The sequence below is a fragment of the Scophthalmus maximus genome, chromosome 2, assembly GCF_022379125.1.
Source record: "Scophthalmus maximus strain ysfricsl-2021 chromosome 2, ASM2237912v1, whole genome shotgun sequence".
In the NCBI taxonomy this organism is placed as follows: domain Eukaryota; kingdom Metazoa; phylum Chordata; class Actinopteri; order Pleuronectiformes; family Scophthalmidae; genus Scophthalmus; species Scophthalmus maximus.
Window position 1 is genome coordinate 29,717,098 of NC_061516.1, and position 21,730 is coordinate 29,738,827.

Sequence of the window (21,730 nt, forward strand, 5' to 3'; positions counted from 1 at the left end):
CCTCTGTCACATCCTAATCCTCTTATGTTCATATCTCACTCTGTCCCTCTTCCTCACCCTCACCTATCCGTCTCCGTCTTCCCACACACACGCCAGAGACACAACTTTATTACACACCACAGCAGGAGACCTCTCTCGGCTCCAGTGTGTTTGTGGGTGACACCGAGTGTGTGTTTTGTGCGGTTTCTCATTATGCGTTCCATGATATGATTAAGAGGGGTAATATCTCTCCCCTTAAGAGCTTTTTTTTATCTCGCTCGCTCTCTCTGTTGGCCTTCCTCAAATTGTTTTGTGTGTTGCCTCCGCTCGGACACGAAGAGCTGAATAGAGGATTAGAGCCTACCTGCTCCTGTAGCTTTGTGCTTGTGTGCGTGTGTGCGTGTGTGCGTGTGCGTGTGTGTGTGTGTGCGTGTGTGCGTGTGTGTGCGTGTGTGCGTGTGTGTGCGTGTGTGTGCGTGTGTGTGTGTGTGTGTGTGTGTGTGTGTGTGTGTGTGTGTGTGTGTGTGCATGACGAAGAAGAAAGATTCAGCCAGACTCGCATCACTCGATCACATACGGCTCTATATTTTGACATATTTTCATATTTTTATCTTTATATTGTAATTTTTGCCATTTTTCACTTTGTTATCTCTAAATACTAAAAAGCTTCTGTCGCTCAGAAATCCCACTGACTCTAATGTCAGCAGTTTTCACAGTGATAAATGGTGACAGTAGTAACTGTAGAAATTAGGTGTTCAGCCTTACAGTTAATTAAAAAACTTCAAGTTCAAACAAGGTATTTGACTTGAGTTTAAGTACATTGATGTGAATCCATATATATCTCTATCATCCATGTAAAAGTAAATTAAATGTCATTGGTTTCACTGACCTACAAAGCCAAAACACACTAACCAAAAACAAGTGTCATAGAAGAAGAGTATGACTTTTCCAAGGGAATAGTGTATATATGTATATACATTTGCACTTATGACGAAACAGCAAACAACGAATTGCTTGCTGATCTCTGACCTCTACACTGTTCTATTTTCACCCCAAATCTTCTGTCGCAGCAATTCTATCACAAGTCGCTCTGTGCGTGTGAGTTAGTGCTTCAGCTAGAAGCAGAAATGGCAAAACTGAAGTGTGTGTGTGTATATATATATATATATATATATATATATACCTCACTCAAGAAAATGAATTGTTTGCTGCTGTGGTTTTCTGAGATGATCTCTCTCCCTCCCTCTCTCTCTCTCTCTCTCTCTCTCTCGCTCACACACACACACACACACACTCGGTGTGAGCCTAAAAATATGGTGGGCACACATTAACACAGGGCTCCTAGTGGTCGTAAATCAAAAGTAGAGCTGGAGCCAGAAGCAAATGGAAAGCAATGGAGACTGAGATGTGAAGAGAGGTTTTGTCCATTAAGTAATGCGATGAGGTCACGACTAATCAAATCAACTGTCGCTCAGTCATTCACGTCTGTAAAAAGTTTAAAGCCACATGCAAACACACACGCACACACACACACACACACACACGCACACGCACACACAGCAGGAATACGAAACTTATCCATCAATCTAATTTACAGCCGACTTGATTCTCTTAGGGGCTTTTCAATCATCCTTTGTTGCCCTTTTTCACTTTGTCACTGCTTTTGTTCTTTGTGTGTCACGGTCTCTATTTCTGGCAGTGCAAGTTCGGTTTTCACTGAAGTCGGTGTGTGTGTTCCGTGTGTTTGGTGTCCGTCTGTTGACAGACCAGGGCACTGAGGCTACTGCCTGACACAGGACCTTCCTGGGGAGCAGGTGTCAAAAAGTAACAAGGTAGAAATATAGAGCGACGGCGAGACAGAGAGAGAGTACAGACTCAAGGTGGGAGGGAAGTGACGTGATGTGTTGCATTTCGGATTATATCTGCAGGAAGAACAGCATGAATTCAATAGAGTGACGGGGTTACAGTCTGCAATTTGTTAGGTGGTTGTTCTGTGGGATGCTAAGGCAGTTCTATGGATAATGAATGTCATCGGATTTCACAAATTTGTGGGAAGGAGCGGTGCATGTCCAATTCTGAAATAATAATGGGGGCATCTTGTCTCTGATTGGACACCTGTTCCGTCTATGGATAGTGGTGTAGTTGTTGAGGATCTGTAGTGAAATTGTTGACCATACCACCGGCGGAGACTTCACCTTCAGTATATAGAAGGCTGGGTTGTTATCTTTAGCCACGCGAACGGCACGGCTCTGGATGGACAATGTCAGGATGGTTTCCGATGGTTGCTTCCAAGACTCTGGTACAGGCATTTTACACCGACATTCATAGTCCTACAGAATGTGTCCTGATGACTTTGGTTGAAGTTGAAGGCCTAATCCATGCCCTCGCCTGTGAGCCTGTATGACTAAAAGAAAAAAAAGTGAAAGAAAGATTTTTAGTTGATGTGATGAATAGAAAAATGATTGAGAGACGAGAGACGGGGCCCAAAAGAGACGTAAGGAGGAACGAGACGGAGATGGAGAGAAGGGAGCACAGATGCTGCCACAGCCAGCGCCAACTATGAATAATGAAAGCTCCACAGTGAGTGTGACAGTGTGTGTATGAGCGTGTGTTCCGTCTGTAATGTGTAAATTGGCTAGATTAGCTCATACATAAGGTAATGAATCCCGCAAGCCTTAGTTGGAACACATTTGTGTGTACATTCAGTTGAATTTGTTTGTGTGTTTGTGTTCATGTGTGGGTTTTTTGTATCACCAGTGAAGCATGACTACATGTGGGGGTGGCTGGCTGTTCATACAAACCACAATCTGTGTAATGAGTACGATGTGCAATATGAAAAGCGTGTGTGTGTGTGTGTGTGTGTGTGTGTGTGTGTGTGTGTGTGTGTGTGTGTGTGTGTGTGTGTGTGTGTGTGTGTGTGTGTGTGTGTGTGTGTGTGTGTGTGTGTGTGTGTGTGTGTGTGTGTGTGTGTGTGTGTGTGTGTGTGTGTGTTGTCCCCCGGAGTGAACTCTGTGTATTGAATCGTAACTCGTCACATCTCACTGAAGTCTGTGCATTACTCATACTCCTCTCTCTCTCTCTCTCTCTCTCTCTCTCTTTCTCTCTCTCTCTCTCTCGTTCTGTGCATGCCTTTTTTCTTTTTGTCCCCAAACCCCCCGTTTCCTCTTCTCTCTCTCTTTTCCTCTCTCGTCCTCCTCCTCCTCTCTAATCTGTCTTTATCACCATCTACACCAGGGTTGCTGTTCCGCTGGTTAGACCTATCTAACATGAATAATATCTATGAATACTAATCCTTATTTTAAATCATTTATTTAAACCCAAATCCTACCAAACTGACTCTGGATTAGCGCACACACACACACACACACAAAGATATTTACACTACCTCTGGTAACATTGGCTGGGGTTGCTATAGTCCCCCAAATTCAGTTAAGAGCAGGACATATCTCGAATGTTGGCATTAACTTTGATTGTGTCCACGACTCCAGCAATACCTGTCCCTTGGCCTTAATGCTCAGTGCTAGGTTGGACGGTAGCAGCGATGTATGTTAAAACGCATGCAGAAACTTACTTAATACTTAACACTATTTTTGGAAAGACTGTCTCCTCCAAACTCTTTTAGTTTGGAGTACTAGTCTAGCCAATCATTAATCCCATGATTCATTTATGTTCAATTCATTTTCTATGAACTCAGTTTTACAGTATATTGTTAGTTAAGATGAATACAGGCAGATGACTGGAAACGATTGAATCCAAAACGGCAGCTGAGAGATACAAACCATGATACATATTTCATCTCTCCTCCTCTTTTTAAATGGGTTTGCATGTAGTTTGCAAAGTGTTTTCTTCTCTCCTGTTTCACATCTGACTAAACAATATTTTTATATCTTTTGCAACACTGTGGAGAGCTGATGTGTGGCGCTGGAAATAGAACATCCAGCCAGTTTTATCCACTGTTGCTGTGACAGCTCACAAATGAAAACGATGTGCTTCCACTTCTCTACACCTCCATCACTCACATCCCTCTCTCCATCCTCCCAGGTTTGCTCCCCTCCCTCCATCTCTCCCTCCTGTTTTTCTCTGTTCAACCAAAGCTTATTTGCACCGTCAGAGTCAACATGGCTGACAGTGAAGCATATGATGACACAACCAGGTGGAAATGAACACATGCTCCTCCTCCTCTGTCTGTCAGATACAGATGGAGTGTTGCAGTCAGAATGATAAGTTTGGGGTGAAACAGGCTAGAAAGAGACCAGACTAATGAATCACCCAGAGGCCCCGACGCTATGTATCATGTGCATTTGCAATGAACATTTTGAAATTGGGAGTGTTGCAGAATTATTATGGAATTTCTGATCAGATCCTTTCCTTTTACTACACATAATATCAGACAATGAATTAATATGTAGAATTACATGTGTGCACTACCTTTATGTCACAAAAAAAATGATTCTAAGCTAGTTGAAGTGCAGTCAGTGTATTGTCCACAATATTGTTCCGTCATAATCGTGTATATTTCATGACACTTATAGTATCATGAAATACTCTAACATATAACCAGAGTAAATATACTGCTGGCTTCAGCATGTTCTACTTTTTTCTTCTTTTTGTTATTATATTTTAGTCTGTCAATAACAAAAAATACCAATATAAAATTTGAATTCAAAATCAATGCAGATTTTGTCCAGTAGTGGCGCTATGGAGCAATGTTTCTGAAAGTGTGCCGCTCTTTTGCAACAACCTGCTGTGCAAAGACAGCAAAGAGGACAACAAGCCAGCAAACATGATGTAAACCTTGCATTATTTTAATGATTTACAACCCTGGCTCTATGTAGAAGGAAAACATACCCACAATGGACCTAAGTGAGACTCAGGAAGTCCAAATAATACAAAATACAACAATGTATTAAAGGCAGCAGTCACCTTTCTTCACACTGTTTGCAATTGAGCTTTTGTCTAAGCGACATAACTAATATGCAGTATGACAAGAATGTCATACTGTATCTACTGATCATTTGTCCATGCTTTTTGATATTACTGTAGATTTGTATAACAAAGTTCAAATGAAAGCATATTCACGAGGGTGTCCAATCAGGAGCAACTGCAGTTGTCCATGGACTTGGTTGTCCTGATTCAACACCTGGATGAATGAGAATCTCCACGGACGTCAAATCATATTCTATCTCTAAATATGCTGACACAGTTGATAACGAACTTGATTCCCCCCCCCCCCCCCCCCCCCCCCACACACACACATACTTATTAAGGTGTGGGGGTGACACGCTTCCCCTCAAAACTCTCTGCGCTGCATTTTGGGTCTCTCCCCTTGGTACACCTTATTGCAAATGTCTCAACAGTGGCTGAGCTGTGCATTGCATCACTGTCAGCTCGTGACAAATTAGCAGCCTCGTGCAGTGCCTCACTGAGCCATGCCGCCGAGGGCTTCAGCCTTCATCATCGCAGAGGCTCCTTATCGTCTCCTGCATGAGAAAACTGAGGGGTGCACATTTCATCGCGTGCCAGTCTCAACCCATGATGCTGTGTTTTGTGTCTGGGCGGCAGAAATGACCTCACGCGTCTAATTACGCGGTGAGGGGGGGTTTAAATTTCCGAGTTGAGTTTTAATGGACTGCGCGAGACACAGTGTCCGGAAAACACTCAGGCTCATCCGTCTCTCCTCTTTTCAACAGGAAGATCGTCAAGGTGAAGATCATTGATGATGAAGAGTATGAGAAGAACAAGACTTTCACCATCGAGCTGGGGGAGCCAGTTCTGTTGGAGATAGGACAGAAACACGGTGGGTCCGTCTGCCTTTACGCTGTGTGTTTGTGGCGGTTGTTCAAGGAGAATATCAGGGGGAACAGGAACAAGCAGGGCGTGACAGACAGAATGGAGTCTTTTTTGTTAAGCTTTGCCACCAGAGTCTTAGGCCTCCTACACACCTATCTCTTATAGACAGGGCGAGACCTGCATTGATTTTCTGAAGCCTCCGATCAGCTTTTAATTTGAACCACTGGTACCAGGCTCGAGCTTTGAGGTTTTGGATATGACCACATTCTTTTGGATATGACCACATTCTTTTGGATATGACCACATTCTTTTGGATTTGACAACATATGACAACAGCCTCACATGAATAATAACCTGTCCCAGTCAGTACTTGGTCCACTTAATTGCCATACACTTTACATAATTTAGTTATGTACGGCATATAAATAGCCAGATGTTGTTTTGAACTCTCATTGTGGTCCGGGGTCATTACTGTAAAGATTTCACTGAGCTAAGCAGCAAGAGGAGCAGATAGAACAAAGTTCCTTTTCCCAGAGGCAGCTCTGCTCTGTCATATTTTTTAAGCTGCATAGCTACTGAAAAGAACTTGGAAATTCCCGAATCTAAAACTTTTAAGCCCTCCAACATTTTACTTAAGAATGTAGAAAGCTTTAGTTGTAATTTAAAAAGTCTCATTACAGCAGGCAGACCGCTAATCTGTGGCAGGTTTTACCTCAATGTGGTGTCAGTATATCTGAGGGGCTGCGGGTAGATGAATTATTGGATTCTTTTTTCCTCTTTATTTTTCATTCATTTATTAATTTTGAACTATTCAGCCCTTTAAAGATATTTGGCAAATTGGCACAATACAGTACCATATGTCTCTTTTAAGTTTTGGTTGTGACGTGGCTCTAGTCTGGGTTGGTCATTCAAGAGGATGAAGCATAACATGTACATGATGCATAGGTCACAGTCTCTAGTCTTGAACAGTCTTGAATGGACTGCCATGGAATTTGGGATATGACATTCAGTCCTTCAGGGTGCATTATAACTAATACATTTTCACCTGGTGTCATCTTCTGGTCAAATTTTCACTTTGCCCAAAACTTTGGTTCATATCTGCAGAACCAATGACATCCCTCTCCGCCTCAACTGCACTTTGTGTTTAGAGCTAGTTAGAAAAGGTCACCACACTAACATGACAGTGAGAGTGTTTGCATGTTGCCTATGCAGCCTCGCAGAACGAGTAGTGAGCCTTCAAATGGGCTCCTTCTCATTGTCAGATGCCACTGTTGACCTCTGTAGGCAGTGAACAGCTGAGTGCTTGTTCCAATAGACATGAAGATGCCAGCCACTTCTGTTAACGTGCTAAAATGAAGGTTCACGCCACAGCCCATTCTTCCGGGTGCACCAGTCAAGCAGGAGAGGTTCTTCACAAAGATACAATCCCCTTTATCCGGTTCCTTCTCGTGACCAGTAGTGGCTGTTTTAGATGGACGCTCCAGCTTCAGACTGGGATTGAAACCGCACCCTCCGCTGTGGTCGGCAATTATTTTGTTTTATCTTTTTCCCTCGCCGACTAACACGGACTCTCTTCCTGATGGTGTTAGGGGCCACACTCCGCATGTCAGACATCAAGTGTCAACAGCCTGGGGCATGTTTCATTACAGAAGAAATATAATTAGTTTTATGACACTGTCACAGAGCTAGTGGACTGACATTTACGTGCACACACACACACATACAGACTCAACTGCACGCACACTGTACGACATACTGTACTGTTTTCACTTGCAGCTGGTCTGCACTGATAACAGCTGACTCAATTAGAGACTGTCGCCGAGCGTGGAGAGTGAGTGAGGAAGACTTATGGAAGGGTCGTTTCATGCGACAAAGTCATAAAATTCTTAGTGGATGCATGTTTATAAAAGCATGGGATGCTTGATAGCTTGGATTCCCATGTGGAACATCAGTATTTGAATATTAAGCATTAGCAACTGATTACATATATTTTCTAAAATGAAATCCAGAGCCAGAGCCCCTGCATTGATCATAGAAAAGTAAAGTGAATAAGTGGGAAAGAGAAGTTGCGTTTTCATTTTTTCATTCCTGAAAGTTAATTTGGTATGACTTCTGTGGTCTCCCAGGCGACTCCAATGAGAACAAGCCATTGGTGGGAGCAGAGGACGAAGAGGTGGCTAAGATGGGCTGTCCCAGTCTGGGTGAACACACACAAGTAGAAGTGGTCATTGAAGAGTCCTACGAGTTTAAGGTAAGTGTGTGTGTGTGTGTGTGTGTGTGTGTGTGTGTGTGTGTGTGTGTGTGTGTGTGTGTGTGTGTGTGTGTGTGTGTGTGTGTGTGTGTGTGTGTGTGTGTTTCTGCACATACTGTACTGCTACATTTCAGTTCAGAACATGCATGTGAGTCTTAATTTTGTACCTCAGAAAGTGCTCAGAATATATCAGCTTGATGAAAAACTGTAGCAGTCTGGTTAACAATAATAATCAGTTGAAAAAAACGACTTTAAATGCAAATCAGATGTAAAATGACTGAAAGTAAATGTCAGCTGGTCCAGTCGGGAGGATGAAGGATTGACTTTGTGCTTGTGATGGAGTCTCTAATGAGATGCCTGTCATTATGATGGGAGACAATAAGCAATTAATTCAGAGAGAGCTGTCAACGTGTTCCAGTACACAACAGGCCTTATACAGTAGGAGGGAAGGTTGCTGCTACAGGCGACCATTCATCCAGCAAATTAGAATCTATATTGGCTTAGTCAGTTAATGAATGTAGTATCAAAGGGATGCGTTTTCAAATTTGATCGGTTTGTAATTTTGCCATTTGACAGTTGCTACTTGGCATTTTTAATGGGCAGCACAAGAGGCCCAGCTAGATCTGTCTATGTTCAGCTTTCATCACTTTGCTTTTTGCCTGTAATCTGTGATTTTGTTTTTGTCTCAAAATGTACTCAGTCACACTGTATTTCATTTAATTTGCTCATATGTCCATTTGTGTCATTTGGTATGTGTGTGTGTGTGCGCGCGTATGCAGAAAGCAGTTAATACGCTTATTAGACGTGCTGAAAAGGTTATCCATCTTTCTCTCTCTTCAGTTTGCCTTTGCATGCCATGCTAATTTTTCAGTCTGCCACTGGACAATACATGACATGTTGTGATGCCTCCTATCCCAATCTATGAATCCTTAATTGTCGCCTGTATTTCTCTTATTGAAAATGCTGATATACAGCATATGTTGTTGGGGGGGGGTTGTTTATATGGAGCCTTTTCACTTATTAGATTGGAAACCATGCAGGATTTTCTCGTCCTGTCAGCTGAGTTATGATAATGAGTGCTGGTGCGATGCTCCATAGCTGCTGGAAGCTGTTTTGCATCAACATCTTTTATCGCTCCCCTTCCTCGCTGCTTTAAAACACAAAACCCAGCCCTCTGCCCTGACGGCTTTGCCTAGATTTCACGGGGAGCATCAGTGGAACTTACAAATTTCACAGCATCGTATTATTTAGCGCATCCTATACCTCGAACTCTGCGTAATGAAATACTGCCCTTTTTTCAAATGTATCTTTGAAACATGAAAGCTAATTGAAGGGCTTGAAATCAGCATTTCCCCCTCTCTGTGTGGCTGCGAGTGAATTAACCCCAAGGGTTTTTCTTCCCTGCTCTGCCTGGTCTGAATCCACTTGCATGTTTGCGTGTCTGCGTGCGTGTGTTTCTGATGCGTGCGCGCATGTGTGTGCACAGAGTACGGTAGATAAGCTGATCAAGAAGACAAACCTGGCCTTGGTGGTGGGAAGCAGCAGCTGGAGGGAGCAGTTTGTCAGTGCCGTTACTGTCAGTGCAGGTAAAACTATTCACTTAAAACTACATTAGAACAAAATATTTTCTTTAGTCCTCCTGTTTAGTTTTCTGGACAAGAGGTTGATTAGTAAATTACAACTCCCATATCTGTTCCTTTATAAATAATACTGTTTAACTGTAGCCTTAACACTAAATTAAGTTCCTCACCTCCTGGCTATAGCCCTTTCATTAGCAGACAGATATGAGCGATATCACTCTCATCTCATATTTCCCTAAATGTTGAACTATTTCTTTAATCTGCGAGCTTTTACTACTTTGCGATGAATTCTCGTTGAAGTTAAAATGATGTCTCCACCAGTTCTGTCGTCCTTACTCTACTTTTTCTATCCGCTCCACTGTCTCTTCCTCATCCCACTGCTCTTCATTTGCCATCCTCCTCTTGGCGCACCTGAAAGGAGACGACGACGAGGAGGAGAGTGGCGAGGAGCGGCTGCCGTCCTGCTTCGACTACATCATGCACTTCCTCACCGTCTTCTGGAAGGTCCTGTTCGCCTTCGTTCCCCCCACCGAGTACTGGAACGGCTGGGCCTGCTTCATTGTCTCCATATCGCTCATCGGCGTCCTGACGGCAGTCACCGGCGATCTGGCGTCACACTTTGGCTGCACGATAGGCCTGAAGGATTCTGTGACCGCTGTGGTGTTCGTGGCCCTGGGGACATCAGTGCCAGGTGACTGATTATTTCAGTGCACAGTATGAATGTATATTTTATTGGTTTGTTTTGATTTGCATTCTGACAACAATAAGTCCTCCAACTCCTATGACGAACTATGTCGTATCTGTAAAATAAGACCAGATCGACAGTTTCCTAAAGTAACGCATGTACCAGTGACAGAAGGTACGCCACAAATACTTTTCACCCCAGAGCATTGTGGGGGTTTATTTTACACACCAACGCATGGTTGATGAGCTTGTAAAGGGTTAAGGTTAAGGTTACATGGCAAATCCATAGAAAACAACAAACTTGACGGACTTACCAGGTCTCAACAGGTGTTGAAATAACATGAGCAAAAGATGCATGTCAGAGATAGAAAGTTTCAGTGATCCAAGCTAAGCTTGTTAACGCTGCGTCCTATATGTTCAGTGTTGTAAGGGGGACAGATGTTTTAGAGTAGGTTTTCTGCAAACAGTGACACACTTCACATATCGACATTTGCAGGCTACCGGCCCATAGCGTAGCCTTATCGGGTGTCACCACAGAACATGACATTTCTTGGAGCGTGAAGCTGAGACGGTGTTTCCACAGATATCTCTCCCAAATGTTTTTTTCCACCATTCAACAACGGAAAGACTTGCACCATATAGCTGCAGTTTTGCAGTTCCCTCGCACAAAAGGGTAAAAAGGAAGTTCACATTAAACATGGAAGAAGATTCATATTTTTCCTCAAACTTCTGATGTGACAGACAAGTGAGTAAACAAATATAAGCAGGGACTGATCCTCTCTCCTCCATCTCCTCTCAGCCTCAGTACGGAGACTCTGTTTTAAAACCCTGGCTCCATCAGAGCCCTGAGCCTGAGCCTGTCCCCGCCCGGAGGAGACGCATCGTCCCAGGGCTTTAATTCAATTCCCTTCCTCTTTCCCCATGTCAGCTATTTTATTGTTGCTCTTCCGTGGGAGTTATAGAAACAGCTCCTTTGCGACTCTTGTACGTGATGACTTTGATGCCTCGCTGCAAGGTCTCTGGGAATTAGCATTCAGTTGAATCATTTCCTTCAACAGCCATACTGTATTGATATCCATTATCAATGTGTGGCCCGTCACAAGACATGTTGGCGTTGCTTCTTTTCCCATTTTCTTATTCTGAATCTCTTTCATTTTGCTTCTCTCTCCCTCACATTCACTGTTTCCCTCTTTCTTCTCCGATCCCTTTATTTGTTCTTCCCTTGCCCTCTTATATTCCACCGCACTCATCTGTAACGCTTGCTCTCCTTCTCGCTCTCGCTCTCTTCTGTCCTCTCATAGGGTTGTTGTGTTTAGGGCGGGTGTTTTCCACTATTGTGTCCTCCATCACACCCGGGTGTGCGGGTGAAAATGTGTCTGCTGTGCCAAGGTGATGCGAAGTTTGTGTGCGACGAGTCCAGCAGGACATTAGAACTTCCACCAGGAGTGTTTGTGCGATTGTGATCTCCTTAAAAGTTGTTTTGCTTCCCGGTCTCCAATGTGCAGGCGCCCCTTCTCCTCTCTCTGAGCCCTCCTCCAGAATTATAAAAGCATTTCAGCATTATTACGTCGGAGACGCGCTCGAGGATAACCGGGCCAGTTTACACCAGATTTGCAGATTCAGGCAATTAGAGGCACATGCTGATCGGAGGCTCTGGGCTGCTGAATGTTCCCGTCTGTTTAAGCGGTTATTTGTAAAGAGGAAAAACTGCGATGCTGCGTGTTGCTAAATTTGGCCATGATCTTCTGAGTCCCCGGTTGCAGTTTTAATCTCTCACGTTCAAACCCACAAGCTCGTGTGCCTCATGTTCGCGTGCGTCTCTTCATTTCTTTTGTGTGCTCCGTCACCAACACGATTGCAGTTCATCCCCTCACCACCCACCCAAAATTGGTGGATATTTTTCATGAATTTGGACTCATCTCGCTGACATTCAAATGAGAATTGAGACTCATCTCACCAGCTTTTCTAAAAATAGAAATAAGCCGAGACGGGCGCACAATAACTGGCAGCTGTTTCCCTGGTGTGCCCTGCCAACTCAGTTGTCGAGTCTCGGCCTTTTTTCTTAATCCAATGTCTCCTCTCATGTACAGTATTTTACCAGAATTTATTACATCTGTTCTATCAAAGGCTGATGCCAAAATACAAGTACAGATTCCAGGAAGGTACGAGTCTTCCAGCAATGAGTTAGATCTGTTTGTTTCATTTCCGGAATAATAATGCAAAGTAATCATAAATCAACCGAATTTAACTGAAAGGAAAATTTGCAGGTATTCTGATGTTTGTAAGTATGATTACGCATGATTGGCTGTTTTTAGTAATTGTGTAGGAAACTACAGTTAGCAGGGCAACCTGTACAATGGAGGTGGCAAAGGTGTAAATTGCATTGAAATAGAATTGCATTGAAATAGAACACCTCTGCAGCTTGACTAAATGTTCAGTTGGCTTTAGTTTGTCTTCATATTGATAAGCAAGTTTTCAGTTATTCCTACGTATATTAGTTCGGCGCCCCACATTTTTTTGACTCCTTTCACAATAAAAGCTGATCTCATTAAGCTAAAATAGCTTTCCCTCATAAGCTCAGCCTGCTCTCCTTGCATGACTCTGCCTATGACATCAACCATTAAATGTGTGATTTTTTCCATAAAACTCTGACATCTTTTACCCCGACTGGCTCAGAATGCCTTTCTATTGTTTAGAGAAAGGCACTCGGCACCTTGATCTTTCTTCGCTTCCTGTTGATGTTTCTTCTTGATCACATGGGTTGTGTGTTTGTGTGCTTTCCTACCGTATGTTACCTTGAGGTTGTTTCCTCAGTGGCTGTGAAAAAGACATTCAGTAGAACATCAAACGTTATTCATGTGAGACTCATTTCCATTTTGTTGCTTTACATTATTTCATTCTGACCTTGGGTATATTTCCATGTCTTCTGTCTTGTTTTGATGTTCTTCCGTTCCCAAAGTTAAATCCTCACTTGTATATTGATTAAAGAAAAGGCAAAAGTCAACAACACAAAATATGAGTATGATTCATTCAAATGAGGCCATAAACAACAGGATGACACTTACTGAGGTTCACTGTCAATACTCTGTCTTTCCCGTCCAGACACATTCGCCAGCAAAGTCGCAGCGATCCAGGACCAGTATGCCGACGCCTCCATCGGCAACGTCACGGGCTCCAACGCCGTCAACGTCTTCCTGGGCATTGGCGTGGCGTGGACCATTGCAGCCGTCGCCTGGCGCACCAGGGGCAAACCCTTCAAGGTGGACCCAGGAAACCTGGCCTTCTCTGTCACCGTCTTCACCACGATGGCCGTGTTCTGTGTGTTCACACTGCTGTACCGGCGGCGGGCCACGGTGGCCGGGGGGGAGCTGGGCGGGCCGCGGACTTGCAAGTTGGTCACGTCGCTGATGTTCGTTTCGCTGTGGCTGATCTACATCATGCTGGCTTCACTGGAGGCCTACTGCCATATACCGTTTTAAATGGAGAGCAGAGGGGAAGGGGGGGGGGGAGACAGAGAGAGAGAGAGAGATGAAGACAGAGAGAGAGGGGGGGGGGGGGGGGGGGGGGAGGGATGAATCTTCAAGAACGGAAAGGGATGAGATGAGGTGGGAAACAGAGCAGATTGATATGGGCCAGATCTTCAATTTTCCTTTTCACAAGCCCAATATATACTTTTTTTCCAGTGTATATTTATTTAGCATTACCAACACCTCTTTTAGACCCAGAGACTCAACAGTCTATCTGGTGATGGAGAAACTTCTAGGATACATCAACCCCCTTCTGAGTTACGAATGATTCAAAGCATAAGTGACAAATTCCAGTGCAGGTTTTAAAGAGCACTTTTTATGTAGCTGTTCATCAGCAGTGGACAACTCTTGTTCCACTATACTGCCAAAACCAGCAGGAGAGAAGAAGAGGACTCAGAAATGAGAGAGCTCTTCACAGGGAGGTAGTGTAGGTGAGGAGGAAATAGGCTGGAGGCAAGAATACGAAAGAAAAGAAGAATACATGGGCCAGATTATTCTACAACCCCCCCTCACTCTCTCTTGCTTCTTCTGTCATAACTCAAGCTCCTTGACACAGGAACAGTTGGATTCTCCAATCACACCTGTTAAACTCTATCCAGTACTATCAGTGACTTATGACTTTTGACCTCTCCTCTGCCAACAGTGCACACACACAAACACACACAAACACACTTTGGGACCCTCAACTGATTCTGCAACACAGGACAACTGGAAAACTAACAACCTTTTTTCTTTTCTTCATTCCACCTCTTCTTGAATACACTGTGCAAAATAATCTCCCCACCCCGCAACACACACACACACACACACACACACACACACACACACACGAACTGTACACACTCCTCCATCCCTCCCTCTTGCCTTACTCTAATCCCCCCTGTAGGATGTGTCTTAAAGTTGTGATAATGAAACGCTGTAGACACCACGCACCAACCCTCTTTTTAATTTAGCCAATCCCAAGCCCCTCTCCTTTTAATCAAGTCTCGTTAAAGGAAACTTAACCCTGCCCCACCCCCCACCCCTTTTTCGAAACTTTTCAATGGCGTCACGTGTTGATGTTGTTACCGTGCAATTGTAAAAAACAAAATGAAGAAAAAAAGAAGACATATAAATACAGTATGATGAGAGTTGTCAAGAACATGTGCTTTGGAAGATATTGGATTAGCAGCTGGACAAAGTGGAGAGAGGATGAGGAAGAGAAGAAGATATGTCTGATGAGTCAAAGTTCTGGAGAACCAAGGAGCAAGCAGTCCTCCTCGAAAGAGCTTGGTCTCGCGGTGAAGAACCATTGTGCACTACAGATTGTGAGATACACTGTTTACACTCAAGTTCCACTAACTTACAGGGAAATGGAGATAACTGGAGCAAAGCGGGACAATAAACGGGTCACAAGAAGGACCAATCAGAAGGAAGGAGCCCACTGAGGACCTCGCTTGGCAACGACTGGGAAGATGATGCCGAGGGCCGTGTTGATGATGAGGAATCAAACTGCGACCGTACCCAGTGTTTCTAGTCGTACGTGATATTATAAGAAACATTTAAAGATGTGTGTGTGTGTGTTAGTGTGTGCTACAACACTGATATTTCATTGATGTTGAGTTGTTCCCAGTTGTGAGGAAATCCCTGGAGGAAGACGAGAAGGAGCCACGCGCCCTTTTGCAGTGCAGGGAGATGTTATGAGGAAATCCATCGCTGCGGCTGTGGGACGGGGACAATAAAAGCCCAGACGGAGGGAAGAGTCGAATGCTCTGAGGGACGTATGTGGCAGCTCTGATATATCGTGTCTGTTGTGCAGCAGTTGTAACATTGGGACGTTTCTTTGTACTCAAAAAGAAACGATAAAAACCCAGCAGTCTCTGTTATCCAAAGATTTGATAGAAGAGTACTGTCACAGATCACAGGTAGGGACACTTCTTATTTTGTAAGTGTTCCGTTTCACCGTGAAGTCATTGAACTAGTCCCACCGGCTGGCAGCTGTAGTTAAACAAAAAGAAGGGGACAATTTAAGTTCATAAAGGTGATCTCAGCTCAACGTTATGGTTTCAAGTCCTTATCACAAGCTCTGCTCTTCCTTCTGCTTTGGCGACAGGTTGTTTGACTCGGGCGTGCGTTGAAAAAGGAAGACGATGCTAAATTGATGCCATATAAACTGTCTCGTCATCGTCTGTGCGAGAAAGTGTGAAAGCCCACATTTACATTAGGTCTGTGTTAATACTCCTGTCCTGCCCAAGGGTTAGACTGCAGCTGGACAGAAGGGACAGCATATGGCCTGTCAGTGCACATTACTATTAAATGCCGTGCAAACAACAGCACAAGGGGGGACAGAAAACAACAATTTACCTGTCCACCATCTGACTTGTTTAATATGCACAAAATGCCGCGCTGCTTTCTGCCCGCTGAGGATGCTGTCCTCTCAAAGTCAGCTCAGTCGTGACCAGGACACACCGACACCAGCTCGACTGGCGCAGCCTCGCCAAGGTCGCCCCGATTATTTCACCGTCTCCGTTTCTCCATTTCCGTAGTGCACAGCATCTTTAAACCTGGGAGTGGAGCCGACGTGACGCAGGCCATCAGCCGGGTTGCCAGGTTTTGACATGACATGCACGTTGGCATGTCTCCTGGCCCACTGAGACGCCGAGACGCCTGCCAGGCGTAACTCCTTTTCTCAATGACTTAAGCGTCTGTTTCAGAATGAGTGGGCAGGATAATAGTCCTGCTGATGCCACGGGAACACAAGAACGCCGGGACTGATTTAGACATGTAGGCTTTTTAAAGGTTGATGAGCCTTTTGCCGGAGTGTGCGCTCGTGTGTGGATGCTTCCTAAATGCAACCATATTTTTAGCCTCTTGCCTGTTGCTTAGTGACCATCTATCTGGAAGCCGATGTCTTCTTGGCTGTCGCAGGTGTATGTGAGGCGTGCGTGTGTGAGAGAAATTCTCTGTTGATGTTTCTTCCTTTTTTTGCTCGTCCTTTCCTTCAGTGAAGTTTCTCAATCATTTTTTTTCTGTCTAAGCAGGTGATTATCATCATATGTTACCCATCATATGTTCATCTTATGCACACGCGTGTGTGTGTCCGCGTGTGTGTAGCTGTTGTAATCTGCCGGGGTTCACCCTGTGTCCCTGGCGGACTCCCATACGCTAGATTAATGAATTAGATGCCAAAATGTCCAGGGTTGGATTCCCTCCCGTGTGTGAGGGGGGTTTGCGTGTACACACATCTGTCAAATTAGATTAGATAAATAATATTTCTGGCTGCCGATTGAGTCGGAATTGATGGTGGCAACGCTGCTTGAGAAAGTGTGTGTGTGTGTGATAACTCCATCACTGTCATACACTATAGTTGTGAGGACGCTCATCGTCACAAGCTATTCCAGAGCTCCTTTACCCGAAACCTCAAGCATCACAACTTGATGCCAAACACCGAACTCTAACCTGAAGCTTAAAACCGCGTGTTTAACCCTCAAACTGCCATTTGAAGTTGAGGACGGGCCTCGCTCCAACTGGGTCTTGGACGGTCACTGTCTGCAGAACAAAGATCCGTGAGAGCTGATATTCGGCAGCAGGTCCCATTAGTTCGAGGTGTGAGCACTTGGTCTCTCGGGCTGCTTCGTTGTGGGCGTGTTCGCAGACATTTCGTTAATGGAATCTGACTTTGGGATGCAGAGATTTTGTGTTCAGTTTCAAACCTGGAGGCTGGCATCTTTCCTAGTGAGAAGTTTTTGCATGTTTCTATGGGACAGATCTTCTGACAACATGTAGGAGTGGGGTTGGTCACGAAGGCGAAGCGGTCTTGTCACCTGGAGACCAGAGGTGTTCAGTGTGAGAGATTATGAAACATGATGCGATGAATAAGCAGATGAAGCGTAGAAACCAGGACATTGTGAAGGAATCCAGTGATTTTGTAAAACTCATTTTTACGAAGCATTTATGAAGCACCCTGCATCTCTTTACCACAGAGTGGAGAACCTGTTGTTTCTGGATGGAAATGTTCCCATTGAAAACTTCAGTTTTCTCAGTGTTACTCATCACAGAAACCCGGGACTCCGAGTCAAGTTAATGTCATGGGTTTTAATATACCAAATTTTTATTCTTGGATTATTTAACAATTTCAGGTGTTAAAAGTATTTATTTTATCTATTTTATTATGATCTTCATTGATATTCAACACTTCAGATGTTCCCCAGACGAGTGTTAACCAGCCTCTTTATGTGGATCAGCATGTTTGTTTCTCTACCTTTCCTTTCTCCGTCTCTCTCTACTGTTCCTCTCTACCTTACTAATCTTTGTTTTAATCATTTTTACACTCATCATTTTATTAACTTATCATGCAGTCCTATTTATGAGGTCACAAAGTGCTTTTGATATAAATAATTGGTAATATACTTTTTCCATATATTTTATTATCGTAATTCTGCTGTGGGCCTGTTTGTTTTTTTTTGTGTTGTTTTGGTGAATAGTTTTGTAAAAAAAAAAAGAAAAAAAAGCCCTCAGAGAGTAGAACAGCCAATTAGCACAGAAACAAATGGATCGTGCTCTTTACCTTTTTAGTGTGTGTCAGTGTGTGTATGTGCGTGTGTGGGGACACGTGCATTTCTTCATATCATTCCATCCACGAGTGTGTCCATGCATGAATTAAACTCATTCTGAATACAGTGTTGATGTTGCAAACGTCGTAGTAAAAAGTATTTTTAAATGCTTAAAATTGACATGACACGAAAAAATGATATATGTTTACAATGACCAAACTTTTCTTTTCTTTCCCCCCCTCCCCCCCCGTCAAAGATGAAATAAAAACTTGACTGGCAAACACCGCCAAACTGTGTGGGTCTTTTTCCACAGATGAAGTCTAAACTCGTGTAAGGTTAGGGATAAATTTGTCAACTCTTAAATCCAACATCAACGACGCAATTAGAAAACGACCCTCTACGTCCTGAGCCACAGCCGCCCTCACTGGGCTACGTGGTCCCCCTCCCCAATCTTATGGAGTTCAGTGGTTAATCCCTGTAGTGCCCCTTTAAAGGGCCTCCAGCGCATCATCATTCATACGCCGCCCATTCATACGCTGAAGTTTAAAGAAGCCGATATCTGCATCAAGTGCACATTACACCACTTCTGTTCAGTCCAGCTCTTGTCGCACATGGAGGAACTTAGGTCTTCGGAAGGCTCAAGTATTTTCCTGCTGCGGGCATGAGCACGTTTTTGAAATGACGATGGACACAAAGTGAAGCACATCATGTCTGCATCTAATGTATGAAAATGGAAATAAACCTGATGGGAGTCTTGCTTTTCACAGCAGGTTACTGTATCTCTTAGAAAGAACCAGCTCCAACACATGAAATGCCGTCACGTCTCAGCATCACTCGGGCCTGATGGTTCACTTGACATGCTTTCACACCTGATCGATTACATTGTAAACATTTGATTGGATTAGTTTGGGACGCACGTTGCAATGTGGGGAGTGACCTAGAGAGTTCTGTGCGACGTACGTCCTGTTGTCTACGTCCATTGACGCCTGTGTGTCTGGCATCAGTGCGCGGTCCAATCTGAAGGGTAAAAGAAGTCTCTCCTTCTCGTTCAAGCATTATATCGTGAAGACTGCGATATGTGATACCACAGATATGGAAAAAGGGCTACCGGGCCGGTCTACAAACCAATCAAAGTCAAGCAGAGGGAAACGCAGCCACTCAGCTGACAACCACAGGACGTCATGTGCACTCGCAAAAATTCAATGTGAAACCAAATCTAACCGAATCAAATGTAGACAAGGTAATAAAAACATGGTCTTTGGTCTGGACGTTGAGGTGTGGAAACATCTGGATGAGGTCGGATGAGGTCAACCTGCAAACCTCCTTTGTTCGTGCATCTCCTTTTTAATTACCGACAAACAGCCTCACGGTTAATTATCTCTTCAGCATTCACCGCTGGGTTGTTGTCGTTACAGCTTGAAGAAACACATTTGTTGCACTGGCCAGAAGGGGAAAGGTTGTTGGAGATCAGTAGTCTTGCACATGCATTCTCCTGGGCCCTGACCAGCACAGCCGCTGCGTCGCTCTGTGGGTCGATGAACAGCTCTTTTGTGGTTCCCTGATTTGCTCAGGGGGAAGAGTGGACGGTGGAGCGAAGCAAGATCCTTTCCACTTGTCTCCATTGTAGTCCAGCGTGTGTGTGTTTGCTCATAATAACATTGACTTTCTAGGGTAGATGTAATTAGGAGGGGGTTGTCATGGGGGGGGGGGACTTTGACTTAGAGGTTTGAAACCGTATATGTGTTTTGCATCTTTTTCCTCTGTTGCAGTTGCTTCCCTTTCTCGTTCTTCTTTGTCGGTTCTCGACGACAACGCGGCAGCTGTTGTTCCTGCGGCAACCCCCGGCAGTAACCACAGCAGCAGGACACGTCTCCATCGTCCACTGGAGAAGAACGAGACGGGGAGACGAGGAGTGAACACAACAGTCCTGTCGGTTCCCGGGGGAGGACCGACGCGAGGGAGGACGCCGGCAGGAACAAGAGGGGACAGACAGAGAGAGGGAAAGAGAGAAAAGCTGCGCCAAAGTTTGTGAGGTGGGAGGAGGAGAGACAGAAGGGCAGGCAAGCAAAAAGCCAATGGCGTCGCGAGGAAGAGGGAGGATGGAGTCGCTGCTGACACAGCTCCGTCCTGTGGGACGAGAGTGAAGACGGGGAGTGACGCGCCTCACTGGGCGCCTCGCCTCTCCCGGGGCCAAGTGTTTGCCGCCACGCACAAACTACTTTTGACACTTCTTAGTTGGTTAATTGGCTCCGCAGCTTTTCTACAAACAACTTCTCATTAGTATTCGCCAAACGAAGTGTGGTTGTTCATGGAGAGATGAAAGTTCAGTTTCAGTCATCAACAGACCGGTAAGGAAACAGAGCAGCAGAGAACTGTAGTGTGCTTCACGACACCGAAAGAGGCATCACATCTGTTCGTCACAAAAGAAACGTGCACTTTCATCTATGATGAATGAAGCTGTGACGGGGGGTGAGGTTTGGACCCGCGTGCAGTGCACCGGTAAACTGGCACAGTTGGTAACCATCTTTGTTCTCGTCTTTATTCAAGTCGTTGCTGTCTTCGGTGAGGCACGAGGCTTGAGTGAAGGGTCCCATGGTCAGGCGAAACCCCCGACTCCAAACAAGAAGGGACGAGGCCGGAATCGTCGACAAGGACGTCAGGCGGGAGAACCAGGAGCCGGCAGGGTCGGTCACAGAGGAGCAAACTGGGGAAGGCTGGACAGTGTGGCATGTGAACACGGAGGGCAGTCTGGCAATGAGTGAACGAACCGGAGAGCCTGAAGCAGAGCCCCTGACAGACAGAGAGAGAAGCCACATCTCCGTTCACTCCAATGGACCAGTCTTTTTTCCAGATGTGGCGGATCACGGAGCCTCTCGACAGTTCCCGGAAGTGAGCAGCAGCGCACTCGAGCGGTAATTCATTTAAATAGCTGTCTCTTCAGCTCACTCCTTCAGACCACAGGGAAACCAACCAACCACAGCGAGGCCTGCAGTGTGGGGGTCATGCTCAGTCACTCACCGGGGGCCAACTGAAGTAGGAATGGAAGGCGACGAATTTGTGTTGCTGTGGCCGGTGTGGCTCAGTGGACAAGAACACTGACCTCGGTCCAGGAGGCGGAGGGTTGGACATCCAGCTCGGGGAGAACCAGGGCAGCTCGACAGTGGCTTCGGACCGGCCTCTCGTGGACTCTGCCTCCACTCCACTGACGTTCCTTCGCACTGAGCTGCTCTTGTAGCTTTTCGCTCTTCACTCAGTCTGTTGGACTCAATAAAGTCACCGAGGGTCATGAGACGTGAAACTGCGAGCTCATCTCTACCGGTGTAACTTCTCTCCGTCTTGCATTCGAACCAGCATCCACTGGACCGCTGGACTCTCCAGCCTCAGACC

The 21,730-nt window shown here is 45.0% G+C and overlaps 1 protein-coding gene across 7 annotated transcripts in view; it reads left to right on the forward strand.

Moving 5' to 3' along the window:
• Window positions 1-18,861, forward strand: part of slc8a4b (solute carrier family 8 member 4b) — an 88,174-nt gene extending 69,313 nt beyond the window's left edge. For 5 of the 7 annotated variants that reach the window (XM_047337538.1, XM_047337537.1, XM_047337541.1 and 2 more), the window contains exons 12-17: window positions 5,670-5,776; window positions 7,896-8,020; window positions 8,800-8,835; window positions 9,507-9,606; window positions 10,019-10,291; window positions 13,387-18,860. In XM_047337538.1, the coding sequence (XP_047193494.1) occupies window positions 5,670-5,776; window positions 7,896-8,020; window positions 8,800-8,835; window positions 9,507-9,606; window positions 10,019-10,291; window positions 13,387-13,763 (1,018 nt within the window). In that variant the 3' untranslated portion in view covers window positions 13,764-18,860. Of the gene's footprint in view, window positions 1-5,669; window positions 5,777-7,895; window positions 8,021-8,799; window positions 8,836-9,506; window positions 9,607-10,018; window positions 10,292-13,386 lie in introns of all 7 variants that reach the window. The other 2 variants (XM_035624681.2, XM_047337546.1) reach the window with 2 other exon arrangements.
• Window positions 18,862-21,730: the final 2,869 nt, after the last annotated feature.